Source organism: Nycticebus coucang, chromosome 12 (genome assembly GCF_027406575.1).
Source record: "Nycticebus coucang isolate mNycCou1 chromosome 12, mNycCou1.pri, whole genome shotgun sequence".
Classification (NCBI taxonomy): domain Eukaryota; kingdom Metazoa; phylum Chordata; class Mammalia; order Primates; family Lorisidae; genus Nycticebus; species Nycticebus coucang.
The window spans coordinates 69,114,202-69,139,094 of NC_069791.1; the positions used below are offsets into that span (position 1 = coordinate 69,114,202).

The 24,893-nt window shown below is 38.0% G+C and overlaps 1 protein-coding gene across 6 annotated transcripts in view; it reads right to left on the bottom strand.

Moving 5' to 3' along the window:
• The window catches only part of SMURF1 (SMAD specific E3 ubiquitin protein ligase 1), a 135,465-nt gene that overhangs the window by 26,736 nt on the left and 83,836 nt on the right, over positions 1-24,893 (bottom strand). For 4 of the 6 annotated variants that reach the window (XM_053556207.1, XM_053556208.1, XM_053556212.1 and 1 more), the window contains 11 exons: positions 14,060-14,098; positions 12,752-12,860; positions 10,677-10,810; positions 10,461-10,526; positions 8,955-9,030; positions 8,101-8,342; positions 7,540-7,624; positions 6,812-6,889; positions 5,781-5,927; positions 4,521-4,719; positions 2,540-2,643 (listed from right to left, as the gene is read on the bottom strand). In XM_053556207.1, the coding sequence (XP_053412182.1) occupies positions 2,540-2,643; positions 4,521-4,719; positions 5,781-5,927; positions 6,812-6,889; positions 7,540-7,624; positions 8,101-8,342; positions 8,955-9,030; positions 10,461-10,526; positions 10,677-10,810; positions 12,752-12,860; positions 14,060-14,098 (1,279 nt within the window). The remainder of the gene's footprint in view (positions 1-2,539; positions 2,644-4,520; positions 4,720-5,780; positions 5,928-6,811; positions 6,890-7,539; positions 7,625-8,100; positions 8,343-8,954; positions 9,031-10,460; positions 10,527-10,676; positions 10,811-12,751; positions 12,861-14,059; positions 14,099-24,893) is intronic. The other 2 variants (XM_053556210.1, XM_053556209.1) reach the window with 1 other exon arrangement.

The window sequence follows — 24,893 nt, forward strand, 5'->3', positions numbered from 1 at the left end:
AAAAACATACCAGGCTCATGGCTGGGAAGAATCAACATTGTTAAAATGTCCATATTACCCAAAGCAATATACAATTTTAATGCAATCCCTATTAAAGCTCCACTGTCATACTTTAAAGATCTTGAAAAAATAATACTTCGTTTTATATGGAATCAGAAAAAACCTCGAATAGCCAAGACATTACTCAAAAATAAAAACAAAGCAGGAGGAATCACTCTACAAGACCTCAGACTATACTGTAAATCGATAATGATCAAAACAGCATGGTACTGGCACAAAAACAGGGAGGTAGATGTATGGAACAGAATAGAGAACCAAGAGATGAACCCAGCTACTTACCATTATTTGATCTTTGACAAACCAATTAAAAACATTCAGTGGAGGAAAGATTCTGTATTTAGCAAATGGTGCTGGGTGAACTGGCTGGCAACCTGTAGAAGACTGAAACTGGACCCACACCTTTCACCATTAACTAAGATAGACTCAATGGATTAAAGATTTAAACTTATGACATGAAACTATAAAAATACTAGAAGAGTGCAGGTAAAACCCTTGAATAAATCGGCCTGGGTGAGTATTTTATGAGGAGGACCCCCCAGGCAATTGAAGCAGCTTCAAAAATACACTACTGGGACCTGATCAAACTAAAAAGCTTCTGCACAGACAAGAACACAGTAAGTAAAGCAAGCAAACAGCCCTCAGAATGGGAGATGATATATGCAGGTTATGTCTCCAACAAAGGTTTAATAACCAGAATCCACAGAGAACTCAAATGTATAAGCAAGAAAAGAACAAGTGATCCCATCGCAGGCTGGGCAAGGGACTTGAAGAGAAACTTCTCTGAAGAAGACAGGTGCATGGCCTATAGACATATGAAAAAATGCTCATCATTTTTAATCATCAGAGAAATGCAAATCAAAACTACTTTGAGATATCATCTAACTCCAGTAAGATTAGCCCATATCACAAAATCCCAAGACCAGAGATGTTGGCGTGGATGTGGAGAAAAGGGAGCACTTCTACACTGCTGGTGGGAATGCAAATTAATGCATTCCTTTTGGAAAGATGTTTGGAGAACACTTAGAGATCTAAAAATAGATCTGCCATTCAATCCTGTAATTCCTCTACTAGGTATATACCCAGAAGACCAAAAATCACATTATAACAAATATATTTGTACCACAATGTTTATTGCAGCCTAATTCATAATTGCTAAGTCATGGAAAAAGCCCAAGTGCCCATCGATCCATGAATGGATTAATAAATTGTGGTATATGTATACCATGGAATATTATGCAGCCTTAAAGAAAGATGGAGACTTTACCTCTTTCATGTTTACATGGATGGAGCTGGAACATATTCTTCTTACTAAAGTATCTCAAGAATGGAAGAAAAAGTATCCAATGTATTCAGCCCTACTATGAAACTAATTTATGGCTTTCATATGAAAGCTATAACCCAGTTATAACCTAAGAATATGGGAAAGAGGGAGAGGGAGGGGAGGGAGGGGGGAGGATGGGCAGAAGGAGGGTGATTGGTAGGATTACACCTACGGTGCATCTTACAAGGGTACATGTGAAACTTAGTAAATGTAGAATATAAATGTCTTAGCACAATAAATAAGAAAATGCCAGGAAGGCTATGTTAACCAGTGTGATGAAAATAGGTCAAATGGTTTATAAAACCAGTGTATGGTGCCCCATGATCACATTAATGTACACAGCTGTGATTTAATAATAATAAAAAAAAAAAACAAAAAAAAAAAGGTGAAAGCACATTACATAATTACAAACAACCAAAAAACTAAAAAGACTGATATTACTAAATTGGAGCAGAGAATATTAATTAAATCTAGCCTATTTTGTGTCTATGAGCATAAATCATTAAATCATAAGATAATAATTTGAATTTGATAAATTGAATGATATAAAGATACCTATTATAAGAAACAGCTAGAAGAGATAAGAAAACATTTGTCTCAAAGGTGAAAAAAAGGAAAGATGGGAAATAGTGGCTTTTCATTATTGTATTCTATTCTGTTTTTTTTTTTAAATATCATTTGGTTGAATTAGTTCGACTAAAATTTCAAATTTTTACTTTACAAAATTCCTTTGACACAAGTGTAAATTGCCCTCCTATCCTGCTGCCCACTTCCCTACAGAAAATCTCTAATGAGGAAAGCAAAGCTACCTCCTATATTAATTTCAGAATAATTTCAGTGGCAAGTCCTTCATGTTTCAGGTTCAGACATGACGGACGAAGAAGGGGCTTAGTGTAAAAGTTAATTCTGTCTTTACAAGAAGTCATTAATGGTGATGATCATGTATATTCTGAGAGGTTATGGAAGATGTAAGCAAGAGAAGGAATTCTTATCCTTGGAAAGCTGGCTAAAGCCAGGACTTGAGGCCTCCCCATTCCAAGGTTAAGCCAGCGCTGGCCTTGACCAGTTGTGCTCAGTGATGACTTTTTTCTTGGAAAAGACTTTTACAGTTACGCTGAAATCCCCACAGCAGAAAAGCTAAATAAATCAGGACCTCACCTTGCCACTCCACCATAATCCAAACCTTCTTCTCCACGAAATTTCACCATTAGTCGCTTTTTCAAGTCTTTTGGTCGCATCTTCATTATCTGGCGGTAAGACTCCTATGTATCAAAATTATAGCTTCAGAGAGGACATTTCTTATTCTTCAAGGTATAAAAAGTTTAAAGCTTATTGATAATGGAGTCTAATTAAACATGAGTACTCATTCCCATCCGAGTTTTACCAGATTCATATTCTGAATTTCTATTTGGCTGCTTCATCTGGATATTCCACCCTCTTTCCTCGCACAGTTCTCCTTCAGAAACACACAGTGCCAGGTGACAATACACTTAAACAAAACGTATTATCTCCATCTTCAGTACAATCACTAAGGACTTAAGGACAAATCTCACTAGAGTTGACTTTCTCTACATAAATTTCAGTGTGCCCTATAAACGATTTGTGTAATTTAATCAAAATGAAGATGACATCAGAGTCTGAATATTAAAAAATTCTGAGCCTGTTTTTATATCATTTCCTACTGAGTCAAAAAGCAAAACGGGGTTTTAAGAAAAACATAAAACACCTTACCCAAAGATGGAAAATGTAGCCAGCTTAATATTCCCTCAGATTCAGCACTTTAAGTGGAAATAGCTAAATGTCTATAGATGTTTGCATGATAATGCACTTAAGAATTTTTTTTCATGATTTAAATTTAATGAAATTCAAACTCTAGCATCTTGAGGGGGGATAGAGAAATGATCTGGCAGCAAAATGTCAGTAAGTCAGCTCTTTTCTATGGCAACAAGTAAAGACTGCTTAGTGGGTAAAACTGGGCATAGCAGCTGATCCACTTGTCCAACACTCAGGCCCAGCCCTTGCTGGGGAGAAAGCACATGGCCTCCCAGTGCTCCCTCTGTAGCCACAGCCCAGTAAGAGTCTGTGCTCACGTCTTGCCCCATCTCAGGTGATCATTTCTACCAATGTCTCCACAAAGAAGAATAGGATTTGCCCAAACACAGTAGAGGTTATAACTTATGATCATCTTTCCTAAGCCAAGGGACTTAGTATGTTTAGGGACCTGCTCCTACAGGGGAGCAGCATAAGGGTAGAGCTCTCCCAGAGCCACCTACTATTCCTGTTCTCCTGGGAGATGGCAGGGTGGCCACCAGCCACTGTGCTGCTCTGAGGAGTGCCATTATACTCCAGTCCCCAAACCCTGGGCCATGGAATGGTACAAGTCCATGGCCTGATAGGAACCGGGTTGCAAAGCAGGAATAGAGTGGCAGGCTAGTGAGCAAAGCCTCATCTGTGTTTCCAGCAGCTTGTGTTACTGTTTGAACTCTACCTTCTGTCAGATCAGGAGTGGCATTAGATTCTCATAATGCTGTAAACTATGCATGTGAGGGATCTAGGCTGTGTTCCTTATGAAAATCTAATGCCTAATGAATGGAGGTGGAAATGTAATACACTTGAATCATCCTGAAACTAACCCCTACCCCACTCAGGTCTGGGGAAAAACTGTCTTCCATCAAACTGGACCCTGGGGCCAAAAAGGTTGGGGACAGCTACCACGCAAGGAGACAGGAAGGGGATTACTTGGTCTGAGGGAAAGGTGCAGACTGCAGGAATATGTAACCTGTGTGACGCAGGTAAGTGGGTTCCCACTATTATTTAGTACCAGTTTCTGTATGAACCTCTCGATTCTTGCCTCAAAAGTTATCTAGTGTTTAAACTCTCACCAAAGGAGGGATTATAGCTCTCTCTCTTTTCTCTACCCAGGCTTTGGTCCCACTAAACCCTGCATTTAACTTAGTAACAAAATCAATTTCTGCTCACTGAAATGCAGAAATCACCCACAGACCAGTTCATCTGAAGTACCCCCTTTTAGACAAAGGCGTTCTCTTATGAAGTGAAGCTTTTGGCTGAATTGCCTCACTTGTTTCTTAACAGGACTGAACAGTCTATGCCTGACTGTCAGAGGCACTAGATTCTATACCTCAAATATTTCTTCTCTGGATACTTCAATGCGGCAATGTCCAGCTTGGGGCTGCTGAAGTGATAATTCATGTCTGAGGACCTTTAGTTTCTGGACTAAATCTCGTTCGTATCTCTGGGCAGGAAGTTCCTCATCTTCCAGAGAGCCTTCGCTAGGCAGGGGCAGCGGCTGGCTGGGCTCCTTGAGTTGGCACTGGTGACTTGAGAAGAGAAGCATAAAATCATTTCAAAAGCCATTGCTGGGCAGCTGTGAACAATGCCCACACATCAGGAACTGGGGGAAAGTTCGCTGTACACAACTTCTGGTACAATTTGTTTCCCTGATGACATAAATATGTCCCTAGCTGTGGAAAAATTACTGATAGCCACCATCAGCCAAAATATAGGTCTAGGGTACAATAAAGGCAATATCATAATTCCAAGTAAACCACCTGTCTTGTATGGTATTACTACAAAGAGAAATTGATGTCATTTATCATACATCTATCACGTACACATCATTAGATGCATCTCGTAGTTAGAATGGAGTTAATGGGGGAAATGTAAAAGGAGATAACAGCAGAGAGAGGCAACACGCCCAGGAGCAAACAGCTGGAGTGACATCTCATGATAACCACCCTTCATTTTTGTCACAAAGTGATTTCTAAGCCCACTCAATAGGAGCTAAATTTCAGTAAAATAAAAGGACAAGGACTAGTAGAGTGCCAAAGTGGCATATGTCACTAATGCCGCACAGAATGATAAGTTATGAGAGCTATGTGGGACATTTTGTTCTGAGAACACAACAAACCTGAAACACTTAGTATGAGACCCCAGACAATTCCCAGTTCTAAGTTACCAATAATGACAGGCTCATGGAAAGCTTCCAGCAAGCAGCAGTCTCAATGACTCGCCCTCCCAGAGCATGTGGCATAGGCACCAAGCAAAAACCTTGCTTCTCTGCTTCTCAATCTAAGGGCCACACATGTCATTAGAGTGCTGCCTGAGGAAGCATTAAAGGAAGCCTCTTGAATGACTAACTGCCTAATCCTGTCATTTTGGTGACATTTATTAGGTTGTAAGTAAGAAAAGAGTGGCAACAGAATATGGCTTTAGTACTCTTCAGGGCTAATTTAAGAGTTTCAAATATGCAATTGCCCACCAAATATTTACCATTATTTGGCCGATGCTTATTATTCAACAAACAGTGCAGTAGATATGTTAAGAAAAATATTAGTACGAAAAACCAAAGAAGTCAATAAAATGTTTCTTTAAGGCTTACTTCATGATGTGGTGTAACCTCGGATCTGTAAACTGGGTAGTTCGGTTATTATGATCTACAAAATATATTCTTCCAGAAACTGTGCTTCTGACTTCCCAACCTGGTGGCAGTGGTCCAAGTTCATCACAATTCACACTGTTAAGGTCTCTACCGAAATGGAAGATACAGAAACGTTTGTCCAACTGGGTATGGAGGAATAAGACCAAAAATTCACCAATAGGAGCCACAGAGGTTTCTTAGCAAAGTGTCTGTGTCCCCATTCTGCCAACGTGGACAGTCATGATGCTACTTACGCCAAACCCCCACTTAGACCAGGCCTCTGCTGCAAATAGCAGCCACATCTGACAGGTAAAAATGGAGCTTTCAGAGCTTATAACCATGTTAAGGAACAGGGTCTACCTGAGGAACACCATTTTTTATATGACAGAGGGCCCAAATAGTAGGAAATATCTTTGTGCTGTCAGAAAACTATTTGAACTCACAAATTAATAAATGCTCAAGGTCAAAAAGGTTTCTTCATTGAAAAGCTCCCAGATGGCACGAAGTTTTTCAAGGCTGAGAGGGAATGCATAAAATGCATTCAAAACTCGACAATTCTAAGCAGTTGCATCAGGATCAGGCATTCTCATTTTCAAGTTGGCTTTTTATTAAGCAAGTATTTTAAATTCTAAGCTCTTGATGAATTATTTCAATATAATCCAGTCAGATGAGAGCACAGCATTACTGACCAAGATGCTTTTCTAATTAACACAAAAGCCTGCCATTTCATACAGTAAGTACTAAAGAGACACCTCATTCATTTGCAGGTAATAGTTCCATTCTAATTATAGATACTAAATCATAATTTTAACATAGACTTGGAAAATCAAAGACAGGAAGCTTATTCTCAGATGAAACAAATTATGAATCAAAAGGAAATGAGCATTACTAAAAATCTTATTAGGTAGTAATGCTATTCTAAAAGAAAAAAGCAAAGCAAAGCAAAAAAGAAACTTAACTCTGTTACAGGGTGGGGTGGGGGTCTCTCTGACCTGGGCTCAGATGTATGGCCTTGTAGAAGAAATTCGTATAGAAAAGCTTCATCTCCCCCAGGAAGGGTCCCCAAGGGACTGAGGCAATAGGGACAGTAAAGTAGAAGAGAGAAAGGGTAATAGAGTCTTTATATTTCCTTTTTAAACTTTTTACTATGGAAAATTTTAAGCACATAAAAAACTAGAGAGAGACCGTAACGAATTGCTAACTTCAATAATTATAAATTCCTGGTCAATCCTGTTTCAAACATATCCCTATTCCCCCCCACCCCAACTTCTCTGAAGCGAATCCCAGACAACGTATCATTTCATTCATCAATTGTTTTTGTTTTTTTGAGTCAGAGTCTCACTCGGTTGCCCTAGGTAGAGTGCCCTGGCATCATAGCTCACAGCAACCTCAAACTCTTGGGCTCAAGTGATCCTCTTTGCTTTAGCCTCCCAAGTAGCTAGGACTACAGACGCCCGCTATAACACCTGGCTAGTTTTACTATTTGTAGCAGAGATGGGGTCTTGCTTTTTCTCAGGCTGGTCTCAAACTCCTGAGCTCAAACAATCCACCTGCCTCATCCTCCTAGAGAGTGCTAGGATTATAGGCATGAGCCACTATGCCTGGCCCATTCATCAATATTTTTAATTTAAAATGAGAGCAACATATCTTGAAGGGTATTGGCTTTTCAAGTCAACTGCTGGAAAACCAGCTTTGATGGTGTACACTTTGGAAAACCTACCTTGGTATCCTGGGGTCGTGCCATGTGCTAACTCCAGTCTGTGTGTGCAAAAAGTAAACTTGCCCCTGTACTGTTGTTCTTTGTTCTGCACAAGAAATGAGGGGATACAATTAGATAAATTCATTTCCTAAGAGAGTTTGCAACTAATTCTCCAGACTCTTATTGTATTATCTGCCATATCTAACTCATATTCCCCTTTGATTGCAATTCTTCTCTCTGAGGTTGTCAAATGACCACTCTCACTAGCACCTCATACTATCCTTTCCAGAGACTGCAAATACCGTCATCCAGCCTACTTGGCATCATCGTGCTCTTTGGTATTCATTTGCCTAAGATTTTTAAATGATTTCTAAACTGGGAGCACTTGCTGAAAACTCATGAACAGCAAGATTTATCGCCATCTTTTTCCAGCTACCTTTACACTGTCACAACCATCAAATGGCATAGCCACCCACACATCAACATTTATGCCACATGCTAATAACTAACAAAAGTTCAAAAAATAAAAGGTCTCTGAAACAGTGCAGGTGACACTGGCCATGACAGGGTTAATTCTCTCACCATAGCCTTCTGGCAGTTCAGGGGACTGGTGGCCATGTGGTCGGTTCTGAGGTGTCTGTAATGAACCTCGCACCTCAGGATTTCGAAGTCGCTGTGCCTGAAGTCTTTGATCTTGACTTGGGGACTCCACGAACCTACAAATCCCTCCACCAGCAGCAGCACCGGTACTGTCTGTGTAAGGGGCTGGTTCCTCCATGAAGCAGCTGAGCGGCCTTCCCGGCCCTGAGTCCTCATACACAGTTCTGACAGGGAGAAGGGCAAACAGGCATGACACTACCAGCCCAGCACTCAGAGACCTAGCGAACATGGCACATGCCCATTTTGCTTTTCTTTAACAATTTAGAGTGTTCCAAGGGCTTGGTTTTGTGAAATTCATCAAGTCTCATTCAAAAGGAAAGAGAAACTCTTTCAAGAGAAAGAGGCGGCCACAGGGAGCCATACTTAAAGCATCATCAAGGCCACCCCGGGATACAGCAGAATGACTGGAAAAACTAGCCTTGTAGTATAAGGAACTCATGAAATGAGGCTTCATTTTTCTTGATTTAAAATCAAATCCAAATAGTCCACTTCCCTTGTTATTTTACTCTATAATGGAACTATTGGTTATATAAAATACCATGATGCCTTAAACAAGCACTTTCCAAACATCAGTCTTTAACTCTGAGCAGTTTTGAAGACAATTTACCTTAATAGCAAATACCTTTTAAAAACTCTCTTAGATTGAAAATTATAAAATATCTACGTGAGACTGAGAAACTAGCACAACGAACCCCTCCCAAAACCCACTGCCCAGTCATAATGATCAGAGGCTAAGGCAGCAGACAACTCAGCATGCATCACACAGTTTTACATACCCTTCATTTTCTAACAGTCCTCTGCAGTCCACCACTGGGCCTCCAGTGCCTATTCTGTCTCGAGTCTGTAAACTTACTAAAACAGAAGAATGACTTGCGTTAAACTCCAGTAGTGTTTTATACAATTATAATACAGTGATTCATTGTAAATTCTAATTTATGAATGATATCCTAAGAATGAAGAAGTATATGTACAAACACACACACATAGACTCCTCCACCTTCAAATATGAAGCATCTTACCCCAGTAGCTGCTTCCCACCACATACCACTTGGCACACTCTTTGGAAACCAGGAGCAGAAAAGGGTGCATTTCTCATGGTCTCCATAAAAATAATAATTTAATACTCAGTCCCTCTCAGGGACCTCATTTTTAAAGAAAATTTTTACTTAGATTTAATAAGGACATAGGGAACCTTTTAGTATCTACAAAGTCTAGATGAATCTAAATATTTTTTATCTATCTCCACTATGAATAAGACATTTACAAAGTTGTTTTCAGTTGGCTTTCTCCCCTGGCACATCCCTCCACAAAGAAAAAGAAGAAATCACAAGCAGGAAAGTATTAAGTGAGAACTTTCTCATTATTATTGTGCCCAGAATGAATATCCACTGTTCATTTGTCTCGGTTTGAGTCTACATAAGACAATACCTAAAAGATTTGGAGTCATAAAATTATTCCACAGTGAATTGCCAGGACACTGTTTTCTTTGATTCCTTGCAATTTATACAGTCAACATTCAAGTTATACTAAAATACTTATAAAAATGGGTAGGTAATAGGATGAGCTGTTTAATAGATAAATCACTTCTGAAAGATTGCCTCTAACCAACACTCTGTACGTTACCATATTTTAATTTTTCATTCTAAATACTGTAAGCCTTTGACTCCACAAGTCATATGACATGGACCTCTTTGCAAATCATCTTTGCTTTTTACCTATATGGTGGGTTTTCCAGAAGAAATTATTTCCCCAACTCTTGTATATGTGGCCACCATTCTTATCATCTACCCTTGGATAATACAAGGACAAAGTCATTGACCATCAATGTGATAATTAAAATTACATTTAAAATTATAACCCTAAAAATCTCAAGTCATTTTTACTCTATTTTAAGTGACTAGATGAAGGAAATTAGGAAATTAAATAAAATAATAAAGCGCCTATAGTCCCAGCTACTTGGGAGGCTGAGGCCAGAGAATCGCTAGAACCCAAGAGTTTGAGGTTGCTGGGAGCTGTGATGCTACGACATTCTGGCAACAAAGTGAAATTCTGTCTCAAAACAAATGAATAAATAAATAAAAATAAATTTAAAAATAAATAAATAAAATAATAAAAGGTACATAAGACAAAAATTTTTTTAATGTTGAAGAGATGGCCCCTGAATGTGGTTTATCCTTTGAAGTATGTCAGCACTGTCAGTGCTCGTGTGTTTTCTCAGCAATGAAGAGCTGAATATTAAGTTCTGTAAAAGCGTCTCTTTATACAGATGAGAAAGTTCTTACCCACTATTTGGCCACGAACTGCATCAGTATCTGAGGCATTTAGTTTGCATAGATCCAAACGCTGGTCTGCAAACAAACAATTCAGAACTTAACCCAAAGAATGTTAACTAGGGAGGAAGGAAGGAATTCTGTATTCAGCATTCAAAAAAAAAAAAAGATGCCTCATAAGCTTTCTTCATTTGCATTAAAAGGCAGAAAAAAATGTTTGGGTCTTACATCCAGTATCTTTTAATCTGCTGATGGCATTGGAAAGTAACCGCACGCAGCCCAGAAAACCGGCTCCCTGTTTCTTGTGAATTTTCTTGTGGTTCCACACACTGATGGTTATAGAATCAGTTTTCCCAACATACCTGGAAAGAACATGCAAACTCATTTTGTATTTCTGAGTTATGATATATCACTGACATTTTATTTAATTAAGAAGCCTTATAAAATAATGTTGTTGGCTCTATATTCCACATGTAACAGGCATTCAATAAGCATACATGTACTAATTTCAGTGGGCTAGGAAAAAGAACTACAACCAGTTATGTGAACAGCATGTAGATAACCATCTGATAATAATAATCTCATAATAGAGATTTACTATACTGTAATAGTTCCATAAGATAATGACATATGATTCATAAGTTCCCACCAATAAGGTTTAATGTAGAATAGTAGTTTGCAAAAAGGGACTACTTATGAGGTCAATTAAGTTCGTGAACTCAACCTATAAAAACTGCTACATACCTCACTGCCGAACATTACTACAGTCACCTTCAAGGTAGTCCCCTTGGGAAGATATGCACTGACATCAGTGCCTAGTCCATCCTTCAAGCAATTTTGGAACTCTTTTTCTAGAATGGCCATCAGAGCTATTGTTGTATGAAAGTGTGACAAGTAAGTTCACAAACTCATTCTAGAAAAAAGTGCTACATACCTCGTTGCTGAATATCACTATGGTCATTATATGACTATGGGGGTACTTTAAAGGTGAACATAGTGGTATTCACCAATAAGGTATGTAGCACTTTTTCTAGAATGAGTTCGCAAACTTAATTGTCCAACCTCATATAAACCCACAGATCCATTCAAAGTACACAAAAATATTCTAGGACATTAAATCCTTTTATTCTTAATACAATGCAAGTCAACCACAGAGGGAAGGGAACTTTAGGACAAGAACAACCACTTTACAAGCCATTTGTAGAACCTCAAAAACCCTATCCGTAAACAGTATAATTTGTGCTAACTATAATTTGTGTTAACTATAATTTGTGTTAACCCACAACTTTTTGGCATTATTTTCATGAAAATTTCTTAGCAGGAATGTGAAAACATATGCACATAAAATAGTAGTCTTCAATGCACAGTACATGTTTTGAATGAATATAAGAAATTGTCTGAGGCCAGGTGTTGTGGCTCACACCTGTAATCCTAGCACTCTGGGAGGCCGAGGTGGGTGGACGGCCTGAGCTCAGGAGTTTGAGACCGGCCTGAGCAAGAGTGACACCCTGTCTGTAAAAATAGCTGGGTGCTGTGGCAGGTGCCTATAGTCCCAGCTACTTGGGAGGCTGAGGCAAGAGAATTGCTTGAGCCCCAGAGTTTGAGGTTGCTGTAAGCTATGACGCCAGGGCACTCTACCGAGTAGAAAGAAAAAAGAAAAGAAAAGAAATTGATATCTTATATATATTTGATCATGTAAAATTGTATTTTCTCTTGCAGGAAATATACTTGTGCTAAAAAGCAAAAATCTCAAAAGTCAACAGAAATATGTAATCATAATAAAGCATTTTTTTTAATCTTTTTTTTTTTTTTTAATTGTTGGGGATTCATTGAGGGTACAATAAGCCAGGTTACACTGATTGCAATTGTTAGGTAACGTCCCTCTTGCAATCATGTCTTGCCCAAAATCCTATATACTCAATTTTGATATGAGGACAATTAATGACAATTAAGGTTAAGGGGGGGGAAGCAGAAATAAAGCATTTTTTAAGGCAAAAACTATCAGTAGGCTTATGGTTTTACTAAACAACAGTAGCATGAAGGTTATGTGAACTATGGTCTGTTTTCTGCTAAAATGGCCAGGAAATTGAAAAGTTTGAGGATCACAATTACAGAACCAACCATAAAAATCTAAAATGCCAACACAAGAACTTCCATGTATGTGAGTTCTAAAATGTATTCATTTGGTCATCCACTTTTGTTATCAAAAAATAGTAGTTCTTTTTTCCCTTAAATGTTTCCCTTAAAACTAGACACCCACTTTTCTGCCATTCCCCAAACAGCCTATAGAATGTTCAACTCACAGATCATAGTGCTGGTTCCACTTTGGGTCCAATGTGTTTTTCACAGTGTCGGTTGAGTGGCACTGTCCAGACCCATCCACAACAATCTTTGCAAAGGGGTCAGGGAGTCCTAGAGGAGAGAGGACAGTCACACCTAGATGAGACTACAGATCTATCAACATGACACAGAACACGGTCTTTCAGGCTACTGGGAACTCCAAAATCATCTAATTTGTAAAGAAGATTACCTTTGGACATTTTATTCTCTAGTTTAAGGAAAGTTTCAACATATAACAGCATATACAACATATAACAACATATACAACAAATTTCAGCAACATAAGTCATTTCTGTTTATCTTTCTGAGAGAGAAAACTTAATGTGCCTCTACTCTCAGATTTTTCGAGGATCAAAAAGAAAACTATAAAAACAGGCTTAAATTCAAATTTCCATTTCTGATGATCACTAAGTAGGGTAACAAAATGGAAGAAAAGGTATGAGAAATTAATTGCATTTGTATTTTCTAAAAAATAATAATGCCCATAAATTTTATTTGCTGATCTTTATCTATCTTATTCATCAGGTCTTAATTTGGTAAGTCCCTAAATGATAGAGTATGTGTTGGACAGGTTTATTAGATCAGAAGGTGGCAAGGGTAATGGTTTTCGAGACAGACCTGGGTGTGAGCCACCCTGCTGGAGTTTCCTAGCTGTTTGGAGAAAACCTTGTTAGAGCCTACATTTTCTTCATCTTTAAAGTGCGAACAATACCAGTTAAGAGCTGTGCAGCATTCTTGTGAAGATCAAGAAGTGTTAGAATAATTTCATGCTGCAGGCACCTACAGGTAAATTTCTTACAGTTAAAGAGTGATTCATTCTTTCCTTTAGAAAAGGATTCTCTATTTATTTTTGCAATTCCTTTAATTACAGAGCTTTCAAAATGTGATTTAATTTGTAAAATTTAATTAACAACTTTACAGAAAACCTAGCTATTTGACAGAAAAGTATCCCATTTGCATTTGAGCTGAGAGTACTTTACCCAGCAGAAAGCAACATCCTATTGTGTGAACAGGCAGAGAAAACAAAGGGTGGCTAGAATGGGGCATGGGAGAGACAGGCTTGGGGTATGATTTATAAATGCTGTGCCCTTGACCTAAGGAGTTCCAGTGTTAATAGTCAACTGGAAAGTAAAGTTTGTCAAACCACGGACTTATTCAGTAAAGGGCAGGACTTTAAGGAGAACATACCTAATATTTTTTAAAATGCTTAAAATTTCAGAAATACATGAATAGCATTAATATTGTAAGAGCAAAAATGAGTGTTTACTTACTGAAGAAGTCTTTCTTTGCAAGGTTCTTGGCACATAATACTAAAAACAAATAAATATTACTAAGGTTAGCATTTATGGATAAGATTTTCAACATAGCTAGTCTGTATTTACAATGGGAAAAAAAGACGATAAACATTACCTTTGCCAATGATTTGTCTTTCAAATTTAATATCACATTAAACAAAACCCCCAACTATTTAAAAAGTATTTTCTCTTCAAATTTGAGATCAATTAAAATAAATAGAAAATGCTTTATTTAAACTTAAAATATTAAACATATATAGATGGATTTATCATTATACTCTTACTAAACAGGATCATATAAAAACCACTTCAACTAATGAGTTTAAGCATTTTACTGCTAACAACAAAAGGAGTTATGTATTTTTTATATTCTGACAAATACTATAATTTTATAGATGTAAACTTTGGTATGTTGGAAATTAGAAAGCAAGAGGAGAGTGGTAGAAAATACAGGGTCATCCTCAGAGTGTTGTGCAAAACAGGTCCCCAGCGTGGTGGCTCACGCCTGTAACCCTAGCACTCTGGGAGGCCAAGGCGGATTGCCTGAGCTCAGGAGTTGAGACCAGCCCAAGAAAGAGCGAGACTCCGTCTCTAAAAAGTAGCCGGGCGTTGTGACGGGTGCCTGTAGTCCCAGGTACTTGGGAGGCTGAGGCAAGAGAATCCGCTTGAGCCCAAGACTTTGAGGTTGCTGTGAGTGTGACTCTAGGGCACTCTACCAAAGGTGACATAGTGAGACTCTGTCTCAAAAAAAGAAAGAAAGAAAAACAAGTGACCAAATGCATGTTATGAATTTATCACAGTGTTGGTATATACAAAGCACACTTTTAATGCTATTGTTATTTTATTAATGAGGTAGTACCAATTTCTGCTAATTTTTTTACCATTGTATATAGACCTGCTTGCTAATGCATAATGAAAGTTATGATGTCAAGGAAGAATACACAAAAGTATTCTGGTTTCCTCTTTTCTACTGCTTCACAAATTGTGCTAATTTTCAAGAATAGAATGTTTTATTAAGAACTTACTTTATAAGAATATGTTCACATAATGTATATTGTTCTGCAAACTTTCACTTAGTATTTTTTATGTAACATCATTAGCAAGGTATATGTGTAATATACCATACAGTTCACCCATTTAAAGTATATAACTCAGTGGTTTTCAGTATACTCACAGGTTTGGACAATTATCATCATAATCAATTTTAGAACATTTTTGTCATCCCCCAAAGAAATATCATACACATTAGCATTTACTTCTCATTTAATCCCAAATCTCCCAGTCCTAGGCAACCACTAATCTAATCATCTGAGGACATATATATATTTTTTTTTCCTGTTCTGGGCATTTCATATAGATAGAATCATGCAGTGCGGGGTTTTTTTATGACTGGCTTCTTTCACTTAGCTTAACGTTTTCAAGGTTCCTTCATGTTGTACAATGAAGGAACAATACCCTTTTTACAACTGAGTAATATTCCATTGTATATAGATATAGCACATTTTCTTTTCTATTTATTAGCTGATGAACATTTGAGTTGTTTCTACTTTGGGGCTATTACGAATAATCCTGTACAAGAGGTTATGCAAATATATATTTTATTTCCTTTCATTATAAAGCTATGAGTGAAACTGCTAAGTCATAAGGAAACTCTAGTTTAACATTTTTAGGGCCCTCTAGGCTGTGTTCCACAGCATCTGTATTGTATATTTCCACTAGTAGCAAATGAGGGTTCTAATTTCTCCTCATCCCCATTAATACTTATTATTATCTGTCTGTAGTTTTAATTTTCATTTCTCTGATGACTAATGACTTTGAGCATCTTTTCACGTGCTTAGTAGCCATTAGAGTATCTTCTTTGAAGAAATTTCTTTTCCAATCTTGTTCCTACTTTTACATTGGGCTATTTGTCTTTTTACTATTGACTTGTGAGAATTCTTTATATATTCTTAATACCTTTATCAGGTTTTCTTTCTTGCCTTCCTTTCTTCCTTCCCTTCCCTTCCCTATCCTTTCTTTCTTTTTTTTTTTGGAGACAGTCTCTCATTCTGTTACCCAGGCAAGAGTGTCATGGCATTAGCCGAGGTCACAGCAACCTCAAACTCCTGGGTTCAAACTATCCTCCTGCCTCAGCCTCCTAAGTAGCTGAAGGACATGTCAGGAACTATAGGTACCTGACACAAGGCTGGGCTAATTTTTCCATTTTTAGTAGAGATGGGGTCTCATTCTTGCTAAGGCTGGTCTTGAACTCCTGAGATAAAGCAATCTACCCAGGCCTCACCCTCCCAGAGTGGATAGGATTATAGGAGTGAGCCACCTTATCAGGTATTTGCTTTGCAAATATTTTTTCCCATTCTTTGTGCTTTTTTCTTTCTTTTTTTTTTTTTTTTTTTTGAGACAGAGTCTCAAGCGGTTGCCCTGGGTAGAGTGCTATGACATCATAGCTCACAGCAACCTCCAACTCCTGGGCTCAAAGAATTCTCCTGCCTCTGCCTCCCAAGTAGCTGGGACTACAGGTGCCTGCCACGACACCCTGCTATTTTTTGGTTGCAGCTGTCGTTTGGCAGGCCCAGCCTGGATTCAAACCCGCCAGCTCAGATGTAAGCGGCTGGCGCCTTAGCCACTTGAGCCACAGGCACAGAGCCCTATGTTTATTTTAATGAAGTCCAATTCACCTATTTTCTCTGGTTGTGCTTTTAGTGCAGTGGTTCTCAACCTGTGGGTTGCGACCCCTTTGGGGGTCTAACAACCCTTTCACAGGGGTCACCTAAGACTGTCCTGCATATCAGATATTTACATTATGATTCATAACAGTAGCAAAACTACAGTTATGAAGTAGCAACAAAAATAATTTTATGGTTGGGGGTCACCACAACATGAGGAATTGTATTAAAGAGTTGCAGCATTAAGAAGGTTGAGAACCACTGTTTTAGTGTCATATCTCAGAAGGCTATGCATAATCCAGGGTCTTAAAGATTTACTCCTGGATTTCCTTCTAAAAAAAATTTTTTTTTTTGAGACAGAGTCTTACTATGTCACCCTCGGTAGAGTGCCATAGTGTCACAGCTCACAGCAACCTCAAACTCTTGGGCTTAAGCTGGGACTACAGGTGCCCACCAGAATGCCCAGCTATTTTTTGTTGCAGTTGTCATTGTTGTTTAGCTGGGCCACGTTGGGTTTGAATTCAGCACCCTCAGGGTATGTTGCTGGCATTGTAACCACTATGCTACAGGTGCCACGCCTCCTTGTAAATATTTTAAACTTTTATATATGTATATATAAATGTATACATATATATACATATATGTATGTATAAATGTATACATATACATATATATTTATGTATATGTATATACATAAAATGTATATATTCCTCAATATACATTTAAGTCTATGATCTGTTCTGAGTTAATTTTTTGACATGTTATGAAGAGATCCAACCTCAGTCTTTTGCAGGGAGATATCTAGCAGCTGTACCATCACTATTTGTAGAAAAGATTGTTCTTCCCCATTAACTTAGCTTAGCATCCTTGTTAATAATCAATTAACTACAAACATGAGAGCTTATTTGTCCTCTCTCAGTTCTATTCCATTGATCCATAGGTCTCTCCTAGCACCTTGAATACGTTGTCTTGATTACCATGGTTTTGTAATAAGTTTTGAAATCAGGAAGCATGAGTCTTCCAACTCTATTCTTGTAAGACCTTTGAATAGTTGGATTTTTTTTTTTTTTTGGATCTGTTGAACTTCCATACAAATTTTAGGATCAGATTGTCAATTTCTGCAAAAAAAAAAAAAAAAAAAGTCTGGATTTGACAGGAATTGGGCTAAATCTGTAAGTGAATTTGGGGAACACTGCCATTTTAATAATATTAAACTGCCTAATATGCAAACATGAAATTCTACTAATACAAGTCTTCTTCAAATTTTATCAACTTTGTTCTATAGTGTCCAGAGTCTAACTTTTATTCTTCTATTAAATTTGTTCCTATTTTATTCTCTTTCATGTTACTACAAATGGAATTTTCTTAATTTTATTTTCAGATTGTTCATTGATAATATACAGAAATACAATTGACTTTTGCATACCCATCTTATATCTTGCAACACTGCTGAACTGTAACATCTTTTTTGTGGACTCCTTTGAATGTTTTCATAACAAGATGTCATCTGCAAATATAGTATTATTTCTTCTTTTCTAATCTGGATGCCTTTTATTTCTTTTTCTTGCTTAATTGCCTACTACCTTCAGTACAATATTGAATACAAGTGGTGGGAATCCTTGTCTTATGAAAGCGTTCAGTCTTTCAACCATTAAGTTGTGGGGTTTTTAATAGATGTACTTTATTAGATTGAGGAAATTTCCTTCTAAGTTTTAAGTGTTTTTATCACCAAGTGGTGTTAGATTTTGTCAAATACACTTTTGATGTGTATTAAGATCCTCATGTGGTATCTGTCCTTTGTCTACTGATATGGTGTATCATATTAAATGATTTTCAGATGTTTAACCAAACCTGAATGCTGAGATAAATGCCACTTGGTCATGGTGCACAGTCCTTTTAGCATGCTACTATATTTGGTTTGCTGGTATTTAGTTGAGAAATTTTATGACTCTTGGCAGAGTCTGAAAATAAATCCTCTGTTTATTTGTATACTGTTAATGTCTAGCTCCACTGGAATGAGGACTGCATCATCTTTATTCACCGCCCTATCCCTAGAGACTGAGACAGTGTCTGGCAGTCACAAGTTTGTTTTTTTTAATATCTACTGAATAAATGAATTAGGTAATAACCTGACTTTTTAAACTGTGTAACTAACCCAGTAGAATATAAGTTGCAAGAAGCCAGAAACAACCTTCTGTACCATTACATTCCTAGCACAGAGCACAGGACCTCGCAAAAATTAGCGCTCAATAAATGTTTGTTGAAATAAATGAATTATTGCTTGACTAAATGAGTAAATGAATACAATGGCTTTGCAAGAGCCATCGTTGTGATATGTCTAACTCCTACCGCTACTCCACAAAGAGTCCAGGAGCTGGCCACTATGCACACTGCCACCTGATAGATCATGCTCTTCTGAACAAATTTAAGCTATTTCTTAAGGTATTGTCAGTGACATTTAATTGGCACTAAGGAAAAAAAAGGTTCTGCAGTTTCAAACCAGAGTAATATTACAATGAGGGAGAAATAAAGTATATGTCAAAAAGAAGTAATAAAGTCCTCCAGAGGGCATTTGGAACTTTTTATTTGAATAAAGTTCTTATTAAGGAATAGTGATTTTTACATCTTAAGGGATGATCTACAAGGATTTGTCACATTGTTACATTCTGTAACGGATATACATACTTGATTTTTAATTTTAACTTTACAATGTTGTTTTTTCTAACAACATTGTTTCTATGAGATGATGTTGTTTTTTCTAACACCTTGTTCTGCCATGCAGAACTTACAATCCCTGAAGTAGGATGACTTCCGGGGAGAAGAAGAAAGACAGGCCTTCCAGGAAGCAATTTCCAAAGCTACTATTTTCTTTTGTTTGATTTCTTCTCAAGTGTTATAGGCTAGACCCCTCTGCTTTGGAAGATAAGAAAAGCATCTCATTTAAAGTCTATCTCTACAGGACAATTTCTATCTCCAGATCTCACTTCTATCTTATAAACCCAGTAGAATGTGTTTCAAACGTCAGAGCAGAACAAGGACATGGAGAGTCAGGGTAGTTTGATAGGCAGAAAGATATTTCCTTCCTCTGGCCATGGGAAATTTAGAGTTTTCATTGAAGTTTTGTCTATATACTTAAAGCTGGCTTGGAGCCTGTAGCTCAGTGGTTACAGTTCCAGCTACATACACCAGAGTTGGCCGGTGGGCCTGCTAAACAACAATGATAATTGCAACAAAAAAACAGCTGGACATTGTGGCGGGTGCATGTATTCCCAGTTACTTGGGAGGCTGAGGCAAGAGAATGGCTTAAGCCCAAGAGTTTGAGGTTGCTGTGAGCTGTGACACTACAGCACTCTACTGAGGGTGACACCATGAGACTCTGTCTCAAATAAATAAATAAATACTTAAAGTTATAATCCAAAAGTAACAGTTCCTAGATTAATTACTTAATGCTATCTCAAACATGTTTACTTTTTTTTTTTTTGAGACAGAATCTCACTTTGTCCTCCTCAGTAGAGTGTCATGGCGTCATAGCTCACAGCAACCTCAATCTCTTGGGGTCAAGCAATTCTCTTGTCTCAGCCTCCCGAGTAGCTGGGACTACAGGCTCTGCCACAACACCTGACTATTTTTAGAGACAGGGTCTCACTCTTGCTTAGGCTAGTCTTGAACCTGTGAGCTCAGGCAACAGGCAATTCACCTGCCTTGGCCTCCCAATGTGCTGGGATTATAGGCATGAGCCACCATGCCCGGCCAAACGTGTTTAATTTTATTTTCAAATGCCCCTTACTTAAAGGCCATATATAAGATGATGTTTACTAATTCCAAACTTCAGGACTCAGCGTCCACTATCTCATTTCCTGAAAGGCTCGTGGTAATTTTACAACCAAGAACTAATAAGCAGTTTGCAATTTGACTTTGTATACCACCCTGGGAAGCAGACTGTCTCCCAGGCAACCACCTGACTGGCACATCTGCCACAGACACAGACACTTAATGAAACTACCAATGGAATCACGGTGTATGGTTTGGAAACTTTGTCTTGTTTTGTGAAACTTTAAAAATACAATCTAATTTCCTTTAGTATAATTAATAATGGTAGCTAAAAGTTATTGAATTCTTAGTATAGTGTGTATAGGCACAATACTAAGTATCTGACATGCAGAATTGCCTATCTTCAACATCACTATTCCATGAGACAGTTACTATTATTACATTCATTGTACTGATGAGAAAACTGAGGTTTAAAAGATTAAATAACTTGATCAACCAAAGTCACAGTTAGAAAAAGATGCCTCTGATGGACGGTGCCTGTGGCTCAGTCGGTAAGGCACCGGCCCCATATACCGAGGGTGGCGGGTTCAAACCCGGCCCCGGCCAAACTGCAACCAAAAAATAGCCGGGCGTTGTGGCGGGCGCCTGTAGTCCCAGCTACTCGGGAGGCTGAGGCAAGGGAATCACTTGAGCCCAGGAGTTGGAGGTTGCTGTGAGCTGTGTGATGCCATGGCACTCTACCGAGGGCCATAAAGTGAGACTCTGTCTCTACAAAAAAAAAAAAAAAGAAAGAAAAAGATGCCTCTGAAAAGTGAATCCTTAAACTCCTGGGCTCAAGTGATCCCCTTGCCTCAGTCTCCCAAATAGCTGGGATTACAGGCACCTGCCACAAAGCCCAGCTAATTTTTCTATTTTTAATAGAGACAAAGTCCTACTACTCTTGGTTAGGCTGGTCTCGAACTCCTCAGCTCAAGCCATCCACTTGCCTCTGCCTCTCAGAGTGCTAGGATTACAGGCATGAGCCCAGCCCCAAGCACTGTCCTAAGGACTAAGGATACCAAGATGAATAAAACAAATGTGGGCTTGTCCTCAGGATTCTTCCCATGCATAAGGGTTTTACTTTTAAGGAAAGAAAGTAACCTAAGATGATTTTTTTTCTTTTTTTTTAGCAAGTGTTTAAAATTGACTTCTCAAGCTTAGGATGTCTTCCTAGATCAGACAGTATAAAACTAAACCTTTCAGGAAGAAAATGAATTTTAACCCTCCCCCAAACCTGTCATTAGTTAAATTGGATGTGATTACCTCCTTAGAAGTTAAATGAATTAACTCCATCCTGGGTTAATGGGAAAGAACCCACATAAATCCAAACATCCTTACCCAACTGATTTTTGAAGACTTATCAATATAAATGAAGCTGTTATCACTTATATTAAAAATGATCTTTTGATAAAACCATTTTACCCATGGTGATAAATACTGAGAGTAAAGGCGAGTTGAGGGATTTTATGGGAAGGAAATCGGAATTAAGCAATCTCATCTACAATCTGATCATCAGACCAGAACTAAAGCAAACAGGCAAGAGAAAAAAGTAATCATAAATAACAGCAAGAGAAACAGTGTCAGCATTTTCTCTCTCTCAGTTACTGTGCCACCAAATGAGGCAGTATTAATTTGATGTGAGGAAAGGACAACAGAAAATCTGACGGTGTAGCACGATAACACTCTACAAAATCCCACACATCCTTATGAAAAACTCAGAAAGTACACAATCTTCTAAAGCAAAGTGCCTTATAATTCTTTTCTATTTATCATTTCATAATGCTAGGTTTTACTACACTAAAGTATTTAATGACATTCTTTTGCATGGTTTTATCAGAACAGCTTTTATAATTATTTGGCTAATCATTATTCACCTCACACTGTAAGTCTGGGTGAAATCATTATGCTTAATTTAGTGGAGAAAAACAGAAGCTCAGAGAGATTAAGAAACTGCTCAAGGTGACCTCACAAAATTAGTGATGGAGATAAGGATTGATCCATCTCATGAATGAAAAACCACAGTTCACTGAATTATGCTACTTCATCAGAGAACTAAGCATTAAGAATAAAACAATATGTGACAACATTAAAGTTTTCAAGTCAAAGTGGCCAAAAATAGACTCATAAAATCATTGAAAACTTTTAAAAAGTCAATTATGACTCAGCAATTTACCCTTAAGTATGGACTCAATGCAAATGCACATGTGCAAATGTTCACCATACAGTAGAAGGGTGACAGCAGCATGGTTCATAATATCCAAAGACTGATACCTATTAAGATATCCATCAACAATACAATGAATAAAGAATTTGTGGTACTCACAAAATAGACTACTATACAGCAATGAGGATGGCAAACTACACACACATTTATGAATGAATCTCACAAATATGATATCCAATGAAAAACACAGGCAATACAGACTGCATAATGCTATCAATATAATGTAAAAAACAGGCAAAACTGGGCAGTACCTGTGTCTCAAAGGAGTAGGGTGCCGGCCCCATATGTGGGAGATGGGGGGTTCAAACCCAGCCCCGGCCAAAACAGACAAAACTAATATATGCTGTTATTGTCAGGCCAGTGATTAGATTATCCTTTAGCAGAATAAGGTGAAGAATGGAAGGAATCATGCAGAAGGCATCTGGGAGATTGGCCATGTTCTACTTCTTGATCTAATTTTTATTGTTATTTTTTTTGAGAGTCTCACTATGTTACCCTCGGTAGAGTGCTGTGGCATCACAGCTCACAGCAATCTCAAACTCTTCAGCATAAGGGATTCTCATGCCTCAGCCTCCCAAGTAGCTGGGACTACAAGTGCCCACCACAACACCTGGATTTTTTTTGTTGTTGTTGCAGTTGTCATTGTTGTTTAGTTGGCCTGGGCTGGGTTTGAACCCGCCAGCCTCAGTGTATGTGGCTGGCACCATAACCACTGTGGTATGGGCATTGAGCCTACTTCCTGATCTAGATGCTATTAACACACAGTGTTCAGTTTGTGAGAATTCAGTGAGTGGTACACTTAAATATTTATAAATCCATCATGAACATTCATAGAACAGAATTAAAAGTTCAAATACAGATCCAGAGGTCAATCAATTGATGTACATCAGAGTTGTCAAGGTAATTCAATTGGCAGGGGGAAACAATCTTTTCCAGACTACAAAATAAAACATTCAGACAGAATAAATATGATATCTTTATGGAAAAATAATAATAAGTCTCAACAATTATTCACATCATACACAAAAACTGACTTGAAATGGAACCTAGATTTCAAAAAAAGTAAATACTATACCATAAAAACTAGATACTATTAAAAAATGAAAAGACAAGTTGGCTCGGCACCCACAGCACAGTGGTTATGGTGCCAGCCACATACACCGAAGTTGGCAGGTCCGAACCCAGCCCGGGCCAGCTAACCAACAATGACAACTACAACAAAAAATAGCCGGGCATTGTGGTGGGCACCTGTAGTCCCAGCTACTTGGGAGGCTGAGGCAAGAAAATCGCTTACCCCCAAGAGTTTGAGGTTGCTGTGAGTTGTGATGTCACAGCACTCTACCAAGGGCAACATAGTGAGACTCTGTATCAAACAAACAAAGGAACAAAAAACTGGACACTTTACCAAAGAAGATATCACATGGCCATTAAGCACATGAAAACATGCTCAATATTACTAATTATCAGCACAATGCAAATGAAAACCATAGTAAACCATAGTAAGGTACCACTCCACACATACTAGAATTGCTAAAATTAAAAAGACTGACAATACTAAGTGTTGGTAGGGATATGGAATTGCCACAACTCTTAAACACTAAAGAGTATAAAATGGTACCATTACTTCAGAGAACTGTTTAGTAGACATATCTACCCTATGACATAGTAATGGTACTCCTAGGTTTTTACCTGAAGAAATGAAAGCGTATGTCCACAAAAACACTTGTGCCTGAGAAGTGCTAGCAACCTTATTCATAATAGCCAAAAACTATAAGCCAATGCCCACCCACAAGCAAATGGATAAACAAAGACTATGGGATAATAACTATTTTTTTTTTTGTCCTCGGTTGTTGGCACATAGTTCCTAAAACCCTTGGAATCTTTGATGATAGAATATCTTTTATATATTAATGATATGACTTATGGCTGACAACCCTAGATAGTTTCAGAATGGAGGCTCATTACCGGAAATATCATGGTATGATTAGAGTGTTAGATCTCCAGGAAGCAACTCAAGACCGTGCTCAATCACCAACTGTCAATGATTTAATCAGTCATGCCTAAAGTGAAACATCCATAAAGATGCCTAAACAGCAGGGTGTTTAGAGCTTGT